Here is a 20403-nt window from a genome sequence, read left to right on the forward strand (position 1 = left end):
TTTGCCTCTTTGTACTGTATCATAGCTATCAATAATCTTTTCTCTAGCTGAGCGCACCATAGAGTTAGGGGATTAAAGTGAAATGGAGGAAGACCGACTCGCAAGGAGGATTATGGGTAATGTTGCAAAATAACATGCATGAGGATGAGAAGACATGGATCAAATGAGCATGTTCAACATTTTGTCCCAATGACACTTGCATCCTTAGGGTGTGTGTGTGTAAACATTGAAGCAACACCTCAAAACAGCTCTCCAGATGATGATGATGATGATGGTGGTGCAGGCCACTCAGAATGGGGGAAGGGCACATACACACTGACGGTGGTAGCATACTGTACACAGTATGACATCATCAGTGACAAGGGGGAGGGGAGACTCACGTGCGCTAGGTCCATGTGCACTCCAATCAGATGTTACAACTATCCACACAAGTGTAGTCGACCCATTCTTGTCATCCTCTACGCCGTTGGTGAACTGTAGCATGAAGCTCACATGGCTTTCGTCTCACATCTCCTAACACGCACACTTCCACAGCATAGCCAAGCCTTCCATATCTTCAAGACTCAACATGTCACATAGTATTCCATCCACATGTGCATCACTTCAAGGACCGAAAAGGTACAGAGGAAGAGACAGCAGGTTCTCGGATACAGGGCAAACCGCAGTGGCTTGAATGCAAAATGTATGTGTGTTACATATTACAAAATCTGAAGTAAAAAAATAATTAAAAAAACAGTAAGCCTGATAAACACGAGGGCAGAACCCACAGAGAATAGACTAAAATAGTCTATTTTTAACCAAAAAATGCTCCATCTCATCAATTCTAACTGATGCATCGTCTGTGCGTGACTGTGTTCCCTTTGGATTACCAAAAAGAAACACGTCTTTGCAATTGTCCTTTATCAATGCGCCTTACCTGACTACAAGCATATTATAGCTTATTAGTATATAAGAATCTAAATCTGTGCATAATTGGGAATAAGTTAGGGAATCTGTTTCGTCATTATTCTTTTGTTTTCATTTGCGATCTGATTCAGCAAGGCAGGCTGTAATGGCCACAGACCTCATTTTAAACCGATATCAGGTGGATGAAAAGCAGTGTCTTATTACACACACACACGCATGCACACACAAACACATACCAACAGAAACACAAAAAGAAATAAGGAAAAGAATGAAACACGCATACACTCTGACCCAGAAACCTACTAACTACGTGGTTACATCAGAAAACTCTTAAGCTTGCCCAGAGAAAAGTCAAAATTGGTTGGAAAACACGCGTTCTGCCAAAGGCACTCCCATTCACACAAGCATGTAGCTGCAGTTCAAATTAAAAGTACAGAAATCGACCTTAAAATAATCCAATGGACCCTACACGCTTTACACCTGTCGCAAAACTGTGGTAACACCTACACATTCATGCTGAATTGTGCACAATCTACTGAGACACTAATTATCACGACATCACTGGTGACAGACATGTCAGACATGGCACATATAGCGGCTGTGTGTGATACATGCAAATTTGTTAATCGTCTGACACCGTTTCATGTTTTCTGTGGCAGCCATGACTTTAATATGTCTATTAGTCCAATGTGAGCAACACAGCAAAATACATACAACATGGTCTCAATGTTTTGGTTTTTGAAGGATAGCGTGAAAAAAATATACGTATCAAATGCTTAAAAACATAAAAATCAAGCGTTTACTCATTATCTTTTGTAGCATGTACTGCACATCTTTTTGTTTTCATGTGGCACAACTCCGGTTGTTATGAAGCTTTCTGAGCATCCGTACGCACCGATTTAAAGCTGTACATTCTCATAAATAACAGAATATTTGCCTTTGTCGATACACACAGACATAAGCACACGTCAAAAATGTTCCCCTCCCAGAATTCCAAGAAGTGGGCTCCATGGCAACCATTCATTGACCCCAATCACCATGGCAACAGGCATCAGCATTACTCACGCTTTTTTTAACGGACCAATTTCCTCTTTGTCTGAAGTGTCTGTCCCTCTGCATCTCCCCGACTCATTCTAAAATGAACACAATCTATCGATATGCGCTCTTTTTCCTCCCACCAGACGATCTCTGTCACCGACAAGCCAGCGTTACAGTGATGAGCCAGTGGCCTATAGTGTGGCAATCTGCAGTGCCGTTTATTACTGTATTGATTTGAAGTTTTCCTGATTTCTTCCAGAATACGACTGAATTCCTAGAATTATCTTCCAAAAGCCAAAAAGAACATAGTTATTAGTTCACTGTGTTTTCAGAGGATGTGGTTGGTAAATAGAGATCATTTTCTTTGTCTGTTGATTGTGAGCGGACGCAGGTGGTTTCTGGGCGGGCACTGTAACAGCAGCCCAACCCTCATTTCTTTGTTCTTTTAACCTAAACCATTTTCACCTAGTCTTTATGCTAAAATTGATCCTAATTACATCAAATAATTATTACATTTATATATTACTCTGTATTTAGAAAATATTGTTTGTAACAGGAGTTTGTGTACTCTGAAATAGCCAAATTCTTCTCAGTGGTACCATTCTCCAAACAATCCTATTTCAGTTCCTCTCTTTGTTTCATTTGTACACGCCTCCTTGTGTCCATCTGACAATTTGTCTGTCTGCCTCCAGTCTGTCTATCTGTCGGTCTGTCTGTCTGACACTATTTCATTAGCTGTTGGCATAAAGTCAAAGACTGTGTGTGTGTGTGTGTGTGTGTGTGACATACTTGTGTGTCTCATTAAATTCTAATGGTGAAGTTTAATGGCAGAAAGTTCAGTGCCATCACACATTTATTCAAAACTCTGTCCTCACATGTCTTCTGACTCAATTAAAATAGCCTTCAGTAAATTAACCTCTCACACACACACACACAAAAAAGACCCCCCCCCCCACACACACACACACACACACTTGCCTAAACAGACTGCTTTTTCACACAAATAACAAGCAAAGCCAAACACTAGTATCTTATGTGCAGCGAACAAAGATGCCTTCACTGCTTCCCCTTAAACCCACCTCCCTACACACAACAAACATCACACTCATTCGCTGAAAAAGCATTTGACTGCGCCGATGGCTGATGAGACAGAGAGGCCAAACATGATGCGGACAAAAAGGAAAACAAATCAGTAAACTAACACCTCTAAAGCGTGTCGATTAAAATGCACAGAAGACCAGAGGTGACTTCAAGAAGTCGCTAAGCTCTGCCAAAAAATAGTTCCTCACATTACCGACCATAAAACCACAACGTGACGTTTTTACTCACCGATTTTACAGCCTAAAGTAATGAGACACAACCTCTTAATTAGCAAGCTTTATTAGTGGGGACTGGTGTGGGAGGCATTTCCCAAAATGTCAAATTGTTCCTTTGATATTGAAATATTAATGTTGATCTTTTAAACATTTTTCGATCCAACATAAATCACACATCTATTTTTCAAATTTGAATTAAACTTCCTCTTTTTGGTTTTGGTTATGAATATTGGAGCTGGTTTAAAAAAAACATTACAAGACCTTAATAGCAGAAGTGGTTAAGGGACAGCAAATAAACTTAAATCATAGATAATTTGTCAACTTCTCTATCTGCCTGCCTTTTTGTCTGTGCAGTAGCAGCATAATTCAACAAAACATACCCCACAAACTCACTCTAAGAGACAAGACACAGCATCTCTGCTTTCCAACAGCTGTCAGACCACCTGCGGGCTGGCCACATCGAAGCAAAACATTCACCTAAATATAACATATCTGCGTCCCCATAACTCACGAGCAGCTGTTCTGTTAACCACTCGCTGTATAAACACAATACATTTCTAAATATTTCTGGGAAAAAGCAGTCTGGGATGTGGAAAAGTCATTATATCATTCCAGAGTGCATTCCAGCGCCAGGCCAACAGGAAGTGTGCTGGAAAACTTCTCCTACTGGAGTGTGAAGCAGACAGAAATAATTTTTCTCTAATGAAATGTAACCACAACTCAAGCCAGGTGGAACTGCTCTTTCTTGGAAAATAAAACAGTTTATCTCCTTTCCTGCAACGAGAGACGGGCAGAGGCAGCTAAAGGGAAAACCTTTTTCCACGGGAAGTCAAACCGCTGACTGGGAGAAATGCAAACGGAGTTACATCATCACTGAATGATACTCATTGCTCTGTTGTCAGAATCCTCTTAAACCTGTGTATAAGAAAGAAAACGCAAAAATTGAAGTGCAAACAATGATCGGTTTAGCTAAAGTCCATTTTCAGCGTACGTCTGCCTTTTTGCTGCTGATCCTGGGTGGTGCCAGAAAAAGTGATCTATGTTTGGACATAATTTAGTACTTTGTTGTTGGCAGATTTGTTTTTTTAGGCCAATTCAGGCTCAAGCGCAAGTTTGGTTTTGCTCCACTTCCACTCAGAGCAATATGCATTCACCGACTTATTACTCAAATACCAATAATGACAGCCCTTCTTCTCAAATACGGGTCTAAAGCACTGATTGTGAAAAAGAGAGAAGAGCAAACAACAGAAGGTTCAAGATTACAGAACTGCCAGCGACACCCTTTGTGTTTTAATCCAGTCTATGAGTCCTATAGTTGGAGCTGAGAGACTGTGCAGGCACACCTAAGCAAAAACATACAGAGAACAAGCCCCAAAGAATGCAATAGGAAGCTTAAAAAGGACAGTATAAAAGCGGGACTGCGTGCTGCTCATCCCAATCCCCAACTTCTTTAACCTTTACTGATCTCTCAGTGGGGTGTAAGCAGCCACCAACGTGCACACAGAAGCAGCTTACATGTGAAACACGGAGGAGGAAGACCCCTGTGGTGTATAATATCTTTGTTCCCAGGACTCTCATTGCTTCTGTGCTCTTTGCATCCATCCCACCCAGAGCCAGATCACAGAGAGGGATGACAGACAGAGAAGTAGAGTGATAGAAATGGAGCTGCACTGGGAAGACACTTCTGAGAGCAGACAGATACTGTCTGTCTGTCTGTCCTTTATATGGTCCCATATAATGAACCGCATAGTACCCTGGGTCTTGTGGTATGAATGCACTTGCAAATAAATTTGATGAATGACCTCAGAAAGAGTTTTTTTTGTCACTCAGTTTGACATAAAAACATTATTCTAGGGATACAGTAGCTTCTTTTTACTTACAGAAAAAAAGAGCAAGCAGTATCATTATACAGTTCTGTCAGTTTGGCTCCAGTACAAGATTGCTGTTGAGCTATGGATTGTTGGTACTCGGCTTTTTGAATGTGTATCTATCTGTATCTCTAACATACACTGGTTGTCTAAACAAATAACTGAGCATCCTGTTGCTTAACCCCACTGATATATCCGAAAAATCACAATATTGAGAAACTCAATATTCTCACCAAACAAGAATAACTTCAAAGCGTCAACAGATATTATGATGTTGTGACGCTGATGACTAACCGAGCAATGCATCGCAGCCCCCGCACGCCCGGGGCTCAGAGCCAGGGAGAGAAACTAAAATCAGAACGAAAGTGCGTGTTGTGCTTCAGGATATTTCAGCCCTTTCATTTAAAAAAAAAAAAGAAAAAAAAGAAAACACGGTTTCCAGGACTTGGTACACTTAAATAATAACAAGTAGTAGTAGTGTTCTCTGAAAACAACAACAATAAACTGTCAACTCAACTCAAATACACATAGTTTTTTAATTCAGTCCAATCTATGCAGAGCACCTGCTGAACCCTTTGTCATGACATGTAGAGGAAATAGAGTCACCAACTGCTCCATTAACAAGTCATCTATGACTGAAGAGCATACAATATCGTTATCCATGTACTGATAGATAGACAGACAGGATTACAGGTAAGATCAACCTGCATGCCTTGAGCTTATCTAAATACAAAGAGCCACTGTTTCTTTTACAAAACACAGAGTATGACATCTTTCTTAAAGAATGTCTGGCATTGATAAGACTTGCCTTTTGTTTCACCCCATGAGACACAAACACAAAGACATACAGATATGCATGTATGGATAAGCCGACACAAATACAACATTTACATACTGTACAGACTCAATCGCATTCACACACACAGACACGCACCTACTTTATTGTTCAAGGTCATAAATCCAATTCCCACACAGCAACTGCGGGACATCTGATATGTTCCTGCAGATGTCTATTTTACCGTGATGTTGTAAGTCCGGGTCACTATTGTTTTGACTTTTTCCATTTTATTGGATCCTAACACAATTCTAATATCAAGTTTTTGTGGCTTAAGTGAATTTTTAAGTGACTTTGACAGTACACAAGAAATTTAGAACCACAGCAGGGCAGCTTGATTCAAAGCGGGTGTTGAACATTCTCATCCAGGAAGACATTCAAGCGAGATGTTTAAGTTTGGACAGGCTCGGTAAGAACGCTCTCAGGTAAAACAGTTTGACAGTGTGTGTTAATATTTAATAAGATCTCTCTTCCCATGCTGAACAACAGCAGCAGATTTAAGATGATAATTAAGGTGCTCATTCACGGTTCCATCTGCACGTGTGTACACAATTTCATGTTAACGTCAGTGAGAAAGAAGAGATGCTGCCTTTGAGCCAGCTGTGCACCAAAAGAAACAAGCGAGCTTTGCACAACAGCCCAGTTCCCTCCTGTCGTCTTTGGCAGCACTGACCAAACATGAGCGGAATAAGGCTCCTGCTGACACCACAGTCAGATTTGCCAAAGAGGAAATAACCACAGATTTACACTTTTAGCCATCTCAGAATTGTCCATCAATGCCAAACACTCGCTCAGGTTTGGCAGTGATCATCTGATCATGTACATTTCATACATTTCATCTCACGCAAATTGATCAGATGCTGGCCAAAAAAAGGTTTGAAGTCTGCTTTTGGTTTACTGGGTTTAGCTGTAGAATGCTGATATACAGTTCATGAATATACAGCTCTCCTAATGCACGCTATTTCATACAAAAGTGACCTTCAAAAACAGTTAGATTCAGGGTTGTGTAATGGAGAACAAAACACTTATAAATGACCAGTTTATGCAATCTACAACCTGGCCTTCTTGCACATGGTGGAAAGTGTCATGCTCGCTTGCATTCAATCTATTCTTTATTTGTTGAGTGTGATGTCAGTTACAATGAGGTGCTCATTGTAACTAATTTTAGGGACCCTGTGGTTAAGGATTAAATCTGCCTTTTATCATTTAGATGATGAGTTTGTGGTAACTGTACTGGGAGGTGAGGCTTTGAAAAAAATTGAGAATGAATAGTTTAATTATAGCAAAAGTGTGCTCATATTAGAAATTAGCATCACTGATTGATCATACTCTATTATCCACATATGTTGTCAGTAAAATATATATTCTTAAGTTCCAATTAATCAATTACCATATTCTAAAAATATATATATATTTTTTTATTACTGGTCAGACATGTTTAAAAGTTACATAGACTAAATGCACACCTCAAACATGCACAAACACACCCTTATTTCTCAAGTGTGTGTGTGTGTGTCCATGTTTGTGTGATGTGAGGAAAGAGATGGAATCTGCTGAGGAAACCATGCAAACAATGTGGGCTCACACACCAGACAAATGGAGTTTGGGATAAACATTTATACATCTAATGAAAACTTGGTCCGTGCAGCATTTCATTCCCTCCAGAACACAGCCTTTATCTCTGAATGCTGGATTAAGGATGCAGAAGCAATGATACCACTGGTTTATTTGCCCAGATAGTCATATCTAATACTGAACTACTGAGGCTTTTCCCTGAGTCAGACTGTGACGCTGACCATGCATACGTGTCACAGCATATAGCACGACTGCATTAGTAGTGACTACATGGAACAAGTGGAGTTGTTGAGAGAGGTGTAACTGGATATGAAGTGGAGGGGAAAGTCTAGGAGAATGAAGAATGAAGAGATGGAGGTGGTCTGACACCAAGAATCTTAAACACTGACGCAACAAGAGACACGAAGCAAGAAGGACACAGAGCCTGGGTGCATGCCTGAAGCATAGAATGTGGAAAGAACGTTGTGTCACAGTTTAGCTCAACCAAACTGTGGGAATGTTTTTTTCTTTCTTTTTTCTTTATATATAAAATCAGTCATATCATACAGTTCCAATAATTTCCCACTGATTTACTGAAAAGTCTCTGGAAAAGCACAATGCAGTGCGGTGTTAATAATGAGCCTCACTTTGAACAGGAAACATATCATTGCTTTGTCAGAACCCTTCAACTTAAAGCAGATGTCCCCAACAGCTGGGCCACAAACCAGCATTGACAGGGAGTAATTTGTTAAATAAATACATAAAATACCTCGGAATAAACATACAAAAACAAACATTAATCATACCGTAATGAACTTAACGCAGCATGGTGCAGATAGCTCCAGCTTTTTTTTGTCACATCCATTGCACTTAAGGGCATAATTTATTACAGTGGCAAGTTCCAAACATTAGCTGGGGTTTTCAGTGAACTTTCAGTGAAACCAGCGTTGGACCATCCTTATCTGGCCCAGCGGTTCCTGCTTCACTGTTTACAGGATTTGATCGATTGATCAATTCGAAAACACAATGATTCCAAAAAGTGTAAAAAAAATGAATTGGTGACTACTTTGTGAATTATCCCCTTGCAGTGATGATGGTGTGCTGAAAAGATTATCTGAAACAGCGTGGCTGCCCAACACATTTCTGGATCAAGAGTCAAGGCTGAGAATCCTGGAATAGCTCTGAAAGCACAGAGAAAATTGCTTCTGCTTCCAACAACATATCACGGCAAAGCTGGGGTTTTCTGCAATTAATTGCATAGTATTGTCATAATGAAACTGCTCCACTGAGGAAAGAATGTTGAGGACTCACTTTTGAGTCATTTTTGAAAGTCCAGGGTTTACATAATGAAAAAATGTGTACAAAGTCAAACCATGATCTTTTCCCACACCCTAATCTTGTCGTTTTGGTGTCCAAATTTAACAAGTTTAGTTTAGTAAACCAAATAAACTTGGTGCCTAACAACAACCAATCGGTTCGACTGAAGCTGAATGTGCAACTCTCTTTCTTGTAACTCATAACGGACTATAGCTGTGGTTTCCAAGTGCAAAAGAGGTGATAAAAAAAATTATGACGTGACACTGGAGTGAAACTCACACAAATCCAACAAATAACATCACCACTTCCAATCCTCTCTCAAAATGTGGACATTATGGGTGATTTACAAGGCATCGTTTGTTCCCAGGAATGAGACGTGACACCTGAAAAGATTCTACTGGCTTTGACCAAATGGCAGTGTTTGACACCCTGGAAGTAAGAATGGGTTGGAATGGGCAGAATGGGCAAAGACAATGTTTTGAGATATCATGAACTGAGTTTACTGCCTTGATTTTTTTTAACAGTTGTTACTTGAGGGGCTTTGCATAAGGCAACCGCTTAGAGTGAGAACTAATATATTAACTTAAAGCCTTGTTAAATAGTCCTGGATTATTTATACTCCACCCTGTAGAAAAAAAAAATACATTACATTAAAACCACTGCACAAAACTCAGGATTACACTGCTGTAAACAAACATTTAACTTCTTAGAGTTGACTTCTCACTATCAACGATTCAACTACAGTTAAAAACCTATAAGCGTCATATAAAATGCTAAAACTTGTGGCTTATATCAACAACCTGCAGTTGGCTTATGCTTATTAATAATGGGAAGTATCTACTGCTCTTACAGGTGAGTTAGCCTCAGTATTTCAACAACAGCAGTAAAGATGTTTTTAGAAATTCAACTACAAGCTGAGTTAAACTGCATTATACAACACTAAAAAGTTCGTACAATGTTGTTCTGTACAGGATTTTAGAGCAACTACACTATTTGTACTGTGAGATCATTTAAAAAACTGAGGGGGAAAAACTCTGTCTGCAGTGAAAACACAGCCTTAACTGCCTGCCCTTTTATCTGGTTTATTATCCTCTGATCCAAAGTAGACCACAAGTTGCAATCACCTTGAAATAAAGCATAAAGCACTGAAACAAGCATATCTAAATGTCTCCTACAGAAGCTCCCTGTTCAGCCAGCTACATCTGCTCTGCAGGGACATATGCGCAAACAATTACACACTTTAATTCCCGCCATATCTCTACATTCACATACCAAAGCAATGGTTATATATATATACCATGGTCATCCTTCCTTCCTGCTCTAAGATATATTGTCCATTATCGAGCAGCTACTGTGGTTCAGCTGTTCCCATTTTTCCACTTGTGCTCTATGGGCAATCCATCGCACAAATGGGAGGAAGCACTCCGTTTTGTGAACCAGTGCATGTGTGAGTGACTATGAGGGGGTGGGAAAGAAGATGGATCCAAAAAAATTGTGGGACTGCTGACTGAGCAAATGGGAATGTTTTCATATGGTTACAAAGAATTCCACAGAGATCTAAGGCACGGATGCAGGCAGAATAATGTAAAGAAAAGGAATGTGAAAAGAGAATCCATCAGTTTCTAAGAGAGCAATCGGTGTTCCTGTCTCCTGTCGTGTCTCTGTAGAAGATTGGCTTGTCAATCACACTTGTTACACTGCAGGGGTGTCTGGATTCGGTAAGGATCAGGGCTGGTGGGCTGCCAAACGTTCAGAGAGCCTGCATCAACAACCTGCGAGGGAATGATCAATGATGGAAGGCATTGAAGTTGGGATTATAAAAGAAGAATTAAAAAGATTAAACCAATGACAAAAGCCTAAATAAGCCAGTTAATGATGGTGTTTACGAAACAAAACTGAGGTTATGGTCAATGGTCCAAAATTTCTGACGCAAAGCGGTTTAGCTTCCTCCATATGGCGTTGGTTACTTCCATAGCCGAGGGCAACAGGAACGTGGGTGGAGGAGGAGACAGCTGGTGAAGGCATGAGAAAACAGGAAGAACAAACAGCACATTAAAGATGAAAACAATAAAAGGATATAAAGGAAAAATACACAAAACCAAGAGAGCACAGCTAAGACAAAAGAGGAGAAAGTTGGGCCAAATCTGAACCAGCTGCCCAAGTGGATCCCAGATGTGTGAGAGCAAGAGTCAGCACATGCTCACTCTCACTACCTTTTCTCCTAATTTGCATGTTGTGAGCCAGAGTGAATTGCACGACTCTTTCATTTGTCACCGAAAGAAAGCTGAGTCTGATCAGTGCCTGCAATTCAACAAGACAGATGCCCACTTCTTCTGCCGAGCTCCGCTTCGGTCATCTTTGTCTTTAAGACATTTCTATGAGAAAAATTACATGAATTTCTTCTTTTCTTTAATGCTTAGGAGCAGATCCATGGACACTCCACAGTATAACTCATGGTGTATGCAGTAGAATAATGTATGAAATTTGTGGCAGGTTGCCAGCACACTAGATCATTAATCTTTCTCCATTTTCTGATCTCCTTCTGCCGGCCTTCATGGTCCACACCCCTTCTGAGTCCATTTATTCTCTCAATCCACCCATCTCTCTATCTCTGTGTTCCCTCTTTCCCACAGTCATCTTCATCACGAACCCTGCAGGCTTAACTACATCCAGTTGAAACAAAAAGAGACAGACAGACAGACAGACAGACAGACTCAGGTAATATAATGGAACTCAATCTGTGCTGTACTGCCTTTGCCATAACAGTGATTCATATCCACCCCACAGGTGCATCACTAATATTGGACGCCAGAGGTGGGGAGTGTATGGGGAAGAAAAGGAAGGCCAAAAGGGCGAGAGCTGGTTAGCAAACCTGTGTGTGACAAATATGTGTAACTGGTGCAGTGAAAGAGACCACTCAGAGTCAAAGACATGACGGATGTTGATACAAAAGACCTTTCACGCTTTCTCTTTCCTTCTATGTTTTTCTCTCACACTAGGTTTAACCAGTTAAGTTGTGTTTTGAAGGCGAACAGGGCTCAGCCCCAGCAGATAATTCCCACATTGTATGTAGATGACAAATATCCACTTGTGGCTTAAACGTCTCCTTTTAGAGGACAGGAACAGAACACAGCTATTAGTCATACCTACGGCAGAGGAAAGTATGTCTTAGGCTAGATCTGGTCTTAAATTATACACAGATAAACATCATGAGAGCACGTGTGCCTCGTGGCAAACCCTTGTTCTAGTGCACTCAAGTGTTGACGCGAGTCTGCTGAACAGGATGCAAAACGAGATGCCCCTTACATTTCAACAACTTTTATTTTTTCCATTTAAAACGAGAAATGCTTCAGGATGGGAAATGACTAACTAATCTTGTGCGTAGCGATCCAAAACAAAAAGCCACCATGAAGTTCAAAGTTCTATTTCTTCTGTCGGGAAACCTCAGTTTTGACTGTTATTTTCCATGAGTCAACAAACACTTTAGAGATTTTCAGTGAGAGACACTGTTTACCGATTGACCCCTTCAGCCTACAGCACATGACTTTATATAAGCAATTATGTCACACTTTTCATATGCTGAATCCTAGTCTTTAATGCGTGTTAACACCCACATGTTTAACAGCTTTATGTATGTATGCATACATACGATGCCGTCTTTTGGCTTAATCCATGCACGAATAAATGTGTGGCAATCTGTACTGAAGACTGACCACCACAGATGCATTCCACATACAACACACTGACTGGTCCTGCTGGTTTCTCGCTCGTGTGATTTGACGACTTCCTGGGGAGTGAACTCTCCGCAGTTCAGACTCAGCTTACGTTTAAAAGGCTTAACCTCTGTGCACCTTAAACAAAAGTCAGTCTACAAAAGATTCAATTGCCATAAAACACTAAACAACAAGAAATAGCGGCCAGTACAATCTAAAGAAAAATACTGTTGGTCATGGAAACTGGAAACGCCTCTACACTTCAAAAAAGAGAATATAAAAGTTTAAACTGGGCAAAGACAAATGTTTCCCACTGAGAAAATACTATTTAATGCCTGGATCAACAATGCAACTCGGGAACGAGGGGCGGCCAGCTAACTTAATAGTTTTGATTCGAGTTTCGACAGGCCTTGGCAAGATGAATGTGGTGACCTCAGTGTGGATGAATGACTGCACATGATTTACAATAAACTATGAGACAGCATGAGAGCCGTAACTCACGACTGAAACTATATCTGTTCTGAGCTTCGATGCATGGTGGTAGGGACCTGTAACTAACATCTGCCCAGAATCACAAACAATCTTGTTGAAATGTTGTTATGGTTGTTTAAAAAAAAAGAAAAAGAAAAAAAAGATCTAAATTATCTGCTGTTTCTGGTTTGAGCTGATTTAACTGGGGAGCAATGTTAGCTACAAATACTGCAGCATTGTTTTCTCAGTGTGCGCTGCTGATAGCCATGTCTTTAATTAAGAGGTTTCAATAAATGCTCCATACCATTCAGTGAGGGAAAAAACATTACAGTTATGATGAATAAATCATCTTTTGCATTATCTTTCTTCATTAAGTTTTACCATGAGGAATGATTGTTAATCCTAACTGCTAAGGCTCTGATCTGGCTTCTTACTCTCATGTATGAGGTAATGTCAAATTGCAGTTATCACGAAAAGTGTTTTTTTTTGTTGCTTGTTATCCCACTAAGCCGCTGCCTCTATTGTGTTGGAGCCTAAATGTTTTCAAATTTGTGTGTAGGGGTAACATTATTAAGTGACAACATCCTACTTTCAATGAACATCGAAACCTAAAGCTTTTTATCATATATTGTCACATTTAATCAGTGGTGGACAAAGTACTCAATTCCAGTACTTGAGTCAAAGTATTGATACTCACGGTCAAATCTTACTCAACCACAAGTAAAAGTTGCTTGGTCAAAATTTTACTCAAGTTAAAGTACTGAAGTACTTACTTTTAAGAATACTTAAGTATTCAAAAGTACAAAGTGCATTTTCTAATATCAGTACATTGCTGTATTGTTTTCTGAGTGCTTTTACAGAACCATGTAACTCTCTGAAACCACCTGATGATGCACTGACATGTAGACTTTTTGTACCACTCTGCTACAAAAAGTCTGTACCACCTGTAAAGTGCAATAAAAAATAATAAGGACTTCTGAACTTCTTGGGGTTAGAGGCTGGTAGTTTGTGAGCTTGAATAGGTTGTGCAGGCTATCCACTTGATTTAATCAGTGTGTGTGGTTACTGATAATCCTATTTCATATGTGGGTCCCACGCTAAGTCCCCTGGCAACACGTGCGGCAGAAAATCTGCTGCACTCTGGATTCAAAGGTAGTGTCCACGTGTTGGAGTGATGCTCTCTCATGAACATGTCAAACGACTGTGTGCCTGGCAGAGAGGGGAATATGAGGACATGATTAGCATATATGCTAGCCAGCAGGCACATGAGTGTGTGGCACAAATTCAAACCAGACAAAACCAAAGACCATCACATTCACTGCACACTCCATACTGTGCACAAACTTATTACTCGCTGCAGACTTGTTTCCTTTAATATTGCTTTGGAATGGGAAGTGGGCCTCTCTGTGAACATGATGGATGACACAGTGAGATCCTGTATACTGATATATATATTCAGTCTGATCTGAGACAAATGAAGGGATGCGAGCACCGCTTTGCGATCTGCACACATTATGTTTTCCAGTAAACAAACTGTACTGTTGCCACACAAGATGCTGTGTGAGCAAAATGGAGTTTGGAAGCTCTGGAGGGGAATGTCTGTGAAAACTTTGAGTTACTTCCTGAAAAAGCTACAGATATCTCCAATATACTGAAGCGGCAGGCTTATGCAGGTGTATCGATTTATTGTGCTCATGTCTGAAAAATAACTGCTCCATTTGATGGTGACTTTTCAAGGTTGTGGAGCACTCTACCAAGGCCTCCACTTTTACACACACAGTGGGAACAGAAATATTTCCACAAACTCACTGGGGGTGGGATGTATTGTTATAGGACAACTGAGCTGCATTATCTTTTTGTGACACTCGCAGGCTAAAAGAGTTTAAAAGTTGCTTCTAAGGAGAAGAAGTTGCAAGGGTTACAAAAAAGCTAATCAGCCCTCTCCTGTGTTTCTGCTGCCCTCTAATCTCTCAGAGCCTTTATACAACAGTGTGAATGTATTACTGAAGCTTGAAACAATCTAAGACTACTAACCATGGGTTAAACAGGAAATGGTGAAGCACCTTTTTTGAAGATAAAAAATAAAGAAATTCAACCAACAAATATTCCATATCTTGAATCTTAATTGCTTGAATTGTTATTTATCATTCTAGATGATAAGTACAGTCGTTTCTTCTCTTTTTCTCCACCATAAATAATGCATATGCATCAGACCGGGTTAAAAACTGCCCAGATTAAACAGCACTTTGATCATGAATGTCTGTTCATTTATCTAATGTACTTCTGTTATTAAACTACATAAACTCATCTTCTCTATGTCTGGGACTAAATCGGGTATTAATTCATTGTTTGACCTTTCTATACCTTCACAGGAAATCCTTTGAAAAAAAAGGGTCAAATGCACGAAATTTGCACCATTTCACGGCGTTCACCTTTAAATACCACTGGACACTCGGCAACTAAGCAATTTGGAGAAAAGACTGAAACTGCTGTGCATTTTTGTAATACGCATCTTTAACACAACAAAAAGTAGCTTTAGCATGATTGGAGTGTAAGGGAATAATGATTCTAGGCCAGAGGGCTGCATACCCCTGTCTGTGCACAGCTCTTGCAAGTGGTTGAGAATGTGTGTGATGAAATTAGCAACCAAATGGACGTACAGTTAAAAGCCACTGATCTCCATACTTCCGAGGCGGTGAAATGGGAGAACTTCCTGGCAAGATTACATGCAGTTCATCAGTGTCGCAGCTACTTTGGCAAAAAGTAATCTTATTCAGCACTTTAGTGCAATTTCTCATCTACTGTAAATTCATCTGTGCCGTTCAAGGACATTCTATTTACAGTCTGAGCAATGCAACTGTGGCCTGCTGGCACACACTGCAAACAGCTGTGCGTGAGAGTTTTTGCATTGAAAGAGACAGATATGAGTCTTTCTCTCTCTCCATCCCTGAGTGAGACGTTTGGACAGGTAGATCCCATGCCTGCAAAGGCCACCCATCACTGTTGGCAACAGCCGAGCTGCTAGAAAACACAGCAGGAAACATATTAACACATTTCACAGGCCGCTGACCAATAGGCATTCATTATTTCAAATAGACAAGCTAAGCGATGTGTATAGAAGGAGGATTAAAGGTGATGGTGATGACGCAGGTAGGAAATAAATATCCGGACAGTTAAAAGAAACCAGGGTGCCAGACAGAAGTCTAAAGCTTCAAAAAGCACTTTAATCTGACAATAAATAGGGGCACGCAATCAAAGTAATGAAGGAAATCACATATATGAGAAGCCAAAAACCTCTTTTTTGACATATTCTCCTAAATCTTTTACCAAATCCAGGTCACTAATGACTTATATAAAATGGAAAGTCTTGAGCCTTCCTAATTTAGCAATATATTATTGAAAGAATTATCTCTGCCATGATTTTCAAGTAATTTCATATTAGGACTTCGACGTAAAGGCTACAGATTTTTCCTTTACTTTTTGTTACTTAGTACAAATAGTGAGCTTAACACAATTATTTTATGTGTCTTCTGAAATTATTAACAACTTATATCAACATAAAGAATAGCCCCACTAGTTTTTGTTGTATCTGAATATTTCATAAATGAATGCATCATTTTGTAGCAGATACTAAAACCGCTTATTCAACTTGGCTCAGTGGGATGAGCTTGTGTAAACAGTGTGACCTAATTTCAATTTTTTTCTTATTCTTCGTCTTATTTTCCAAATCTGACTCTCTCAGTATAGCGAATGTGTCAGGATAGCGTACTACTGTAGGATCTATCCGGGTAGAATAGAAAACTTTGAGAAGAGAAAGAGGAACAGAGACAGGCCGACAGGTGCAGCCCAACCTGCAGATTTTGTCATTTCACAGCTGTACACACAATAAACTATACCATGTGTGTAGACCATCTCAGATTGCATGTTGAGAAGAAAGCAAAGAAGAAAAAGCCTTCAGAGAGATTTGCTTGTCACAATGAAATGTTTCTCTTTTCCTTCAGTGAGATGCAGAATGACGTGTCTTTTTCGCAGCGCCCACTCTCCTCCTCATTCTTTAATTTTCTGTCCTGTTTTCACACAGCTCTCAGTCAACTAGCTTAAAGCAAATGCTGCTAGGCAACAGCTCACGCCCACCCATATGCATCTTGATACTTACATCACGAGAATACGGTCAATGAAAAGTCTAAATATAAGTTGGTTATATAATTGCATTTCCCTTTTAGTGCGTTTATCCTTTACAAAAGGGACCAATGTGCTACCACTAGAAGTGCTTATCAAAGTGCCATACTCGAAGCGAAGGTGGTAAACATCTGAAAGCGATGTGCCTCAAGGAAATGACATCATACCCATTTAATGCCAACAACTGTAAGGCAAACAGCCCACAGGCATCATCACATGCTTTGTTATTAATGAATGCAGCGGATGGTCGCTGAATAAGAGGCAGGGCAGAAAAGAGTTTATAATACAGAACAACGGAAACAAGAGACTGAACAAAACGAATGCACAAGCATACCTAAAATATTCTTTCGTGTTCTCCCAGTCATGCATACACAACTACACCACGGTTACAAGTCAAGGCCTGCAGTGCGAGGGTGTGTGTGTGAGCCCTTTTGGCTCCACATGTGGGAAGACAGACAGGACCGGTTCTCTGCTCTTCCAACTCCTGTTTCTCCAGAGTGACACAACGAGGAAGAGGAGGTGGCAGGATAACAGCGAAATCCAGATTAATGGAGAATTCTAAATTCTAAACTGCTTTTAGGTGGCAAGCCACGTCACGCAACAGTTACAACAGACTGGATGCGATGTTTGAAAGAAATGTTCATTTAAAAATGTTAAAGCTTTGTTATGATTATGGAGCTGAACAGAGGCTAAACAGCCTCTCAGTCAGACTACACCTAGTGTTTTTGCTCAAACCATCTTACAGTCGGGCAGATACCATTGATGATCCACAATGTCCTCAAGATAACTGCCTGTCTTCACCATTTCTGCGGTCATGTTCAACGTTATATAGTTGTCACATGAATGCACCCTTTGAAAAATGCTCTTCCTTTTCTAAGTCTCTGCATGTTCGAGCGCTGTCGCTTGACATAAAAGTGTTATCTGGTTGCAATAAGTATTGTCAGGAAAAAGTTTGTGCTTTCAAATGAACACGAGTGCCCTATGCTGTAAACATTACATGTGGCTTCGCTAACTCAGACTAAGATGTTGTTACCATAATTAAATAGTCTTGTTATCCTGTGGTGAATACAAAAAAAAAACTGAAAGAAAAGGTCTCTTATGCTCCATGCATGCACCAACAAATAAACCAGAATCAGTCTAATCAGTGGTGTGAAATCATCTTTATTGTCATTGTTGACCTAATATAAAGCATAATTTAAGTAAGAGGGCGTCATTTTTTCAAAATCACCATTATAATTATGGGATTGCACATACACTTCCTATGATGCAAGGAAAGAGCAACACCGACTTCCTTTGGCAGTGGTGGAATTTTCCAAATAACACTCTTCGTAAGATCATGAGAAAGTGAACCAGCAGGGGAAAAGGGAAGTGTGTGAATGTGTGCTGCTTCTCCTTCGCTTCCTGACCTTCTGTCTCAGCCATCCATCACCACTGAAGTGGGATTTAAGGAGCAGATTGGGTGTCTGCCTCCCTCCTGCTCTTTGTGCCTTTCTCTGTATGCTTGCTCAGTCAAATGACTGTTGGTCTGTAGACATCAACATCAACAACACACAGACAAGTTGAGTTGTGTGAGAGATAGAAAGAGAGAAAAAACGAGAAGGAAGCAACTATGGCAAACAAAGAGCAAACAGGTAATAGATGCTGACATGGAGAAGCAAGATGGCAAGATGCAATATGTTTGCTCTTTTTCAGCAAATCTGACATGACTGTGCACAAACTGGGGATACCTGGCCTGTATGTCATTAGAATCCCCTCTGCTTTTTTGTCCACTGGCTCCCACAGGAGCGCAGCCAGACAGGCACGTGGACTGAGTAAGGCTACAACCCTCCAGCAGGGAGGCAAGGGGCCGAACAGCTGGGTCTGTGCCTGGTAAATTAGCTCAGTTCCTGCAGTGAACATGTACTCTTATCTCCGCTGCCTCTTTGCCAGCCTGGTCACCATATCTGCTGCCGCTGCAAGGACATCTCCTCTCCAGTGTACAGACTGACACACAGTGGGTGACTGCGGGCCCTTCAGCGTGAATAAAATTAAAAGACTGCACCCAAACTGTACACCATGCTGCAACATTCACACAGACATTCACAACGATGAGTGCCCCATATCAAGAGTGTTAATCGAGACATAATATCAGAGGTAAAAATCACCTATTTCATTAAACAATCAAACAAAATGGATCCTTCTTGTGAAAACCAGTGAGTGTCCCTCCTCTCATACATACTGAGGCAATGTACAACCAACATTCAAAAATCAGTCCATCACAGGAGCAACCGATAGCCTTCCAACAATTACATCCCAGTGCACATAAAATCTTAATAGAAAACAAATGATTCATAAAACCTCAAGCAATGACTGAAAATCTGAGCAAAAATGCAAGAAAAAAAATACTGAGATGGACAGACAAACGCCATCCTATTGTTGCACATGTGCGCATCGGACAAAAATCACATCCTTTCATTTCCCCTGTTGATGCCAACACAAATTCGGCATGAGCTAAGCATGCTGTCGTTTTAGAAAAAGAGAAGAAAAGACAAGGAAAAGAAACATATACAAAAGGTGTGCCATTTTTGCGCACCGCTCTGATGTTCCGGAGAAGAGCAGCCTTACCTGAATCTGGGGGAATCCTTTATACATTCTTCAAAGTCCACCGTCATTTTTTGCGTTTTTCTCGTGTATTCCCACCTCAGTCTACTAATGTCATTGCCCGCGGCGGATTGTCGCTTGAACCGTGCGGATGGTGACTGGTATGCCCTGACGCGCAGCAGTCTGTCGCCCCTCTCCCGGTGGCACCGTGACACAAAATAAGAGCTCAGACAGTGCGCGGCGGGCACAGCACTTCTACACTGCGAGAAGGCGTAGCTGCACCGAGGAGAAGGAAAGAGGAGGGAAGAGGGCCGAGCAAATGCAACTTGTCGTAACAAACCCGCTCGGACAAAGGAATCATGGGAGAAATATGAAATCCGCTCTATAAAGCTGGGGTTTCTTTCGTCGCTACTGTCGTCCACGGTAGACTAAAACAGCTCAGAAAAAGCAGTGTAACAAACAGGTGGATTAATGATACGAGGTATTAATGAATCCAAAACACATCAACGCGAAAGTTCCATTATTTTTAATGATTGAGAAAATTGTTGCATTTTTCTAATAATTGGAATAAGCGTTAACTCCACCCAACAGAACTGATGCTGAGAGGAAAGCAGAACACGCAGACA

The 20403-nt window shown here is 40.6% G+C and overlaps 1 protein-coding gene across 1 annotated transcript in view; it reads right to left on the reverse strand.

Moving 5' to 3' along the window:
* The window catches only part of LOC142376908 (arf-GAP with coiled-coil, ANK repeat and PH domain-containing protein 3-like), a 50444-nt gene extending 30331 nt beyond the window's left edge, over positions 1-20113 (reverse strand). The window contains exon 1 of the mRNA XM_075460594.1: positions 19802-20113. Coding sequence (XP_075316709.1) covers positions 19802-19848 — 47 coding nt within the window. The 5' untranslated portion in view covers positions 19849-20113. The remainder of the gene's footprint in view (positions 1-19801) is intronic.
* Positions 20114-20403: the final 290 nt, after the last annotated feature.

The sequence above is a fragment of the Odontesthes bonariensis genome, chromosome 3, assembly GCF_027942865.1.
Source record: "Odontesthes bonariensis isolate fOdoBon6 chromosome 3, fOdoBon6.hap1, whole genome shotgun sequence".
NCBI classification, from domain to species: domain Eukaryota; kingdom Metazoa; phylum Chordata; class Actinopteri; order Atheriniformes; family Atherinopsidae; genus Odontesthes; species Odontesthes bonariensis.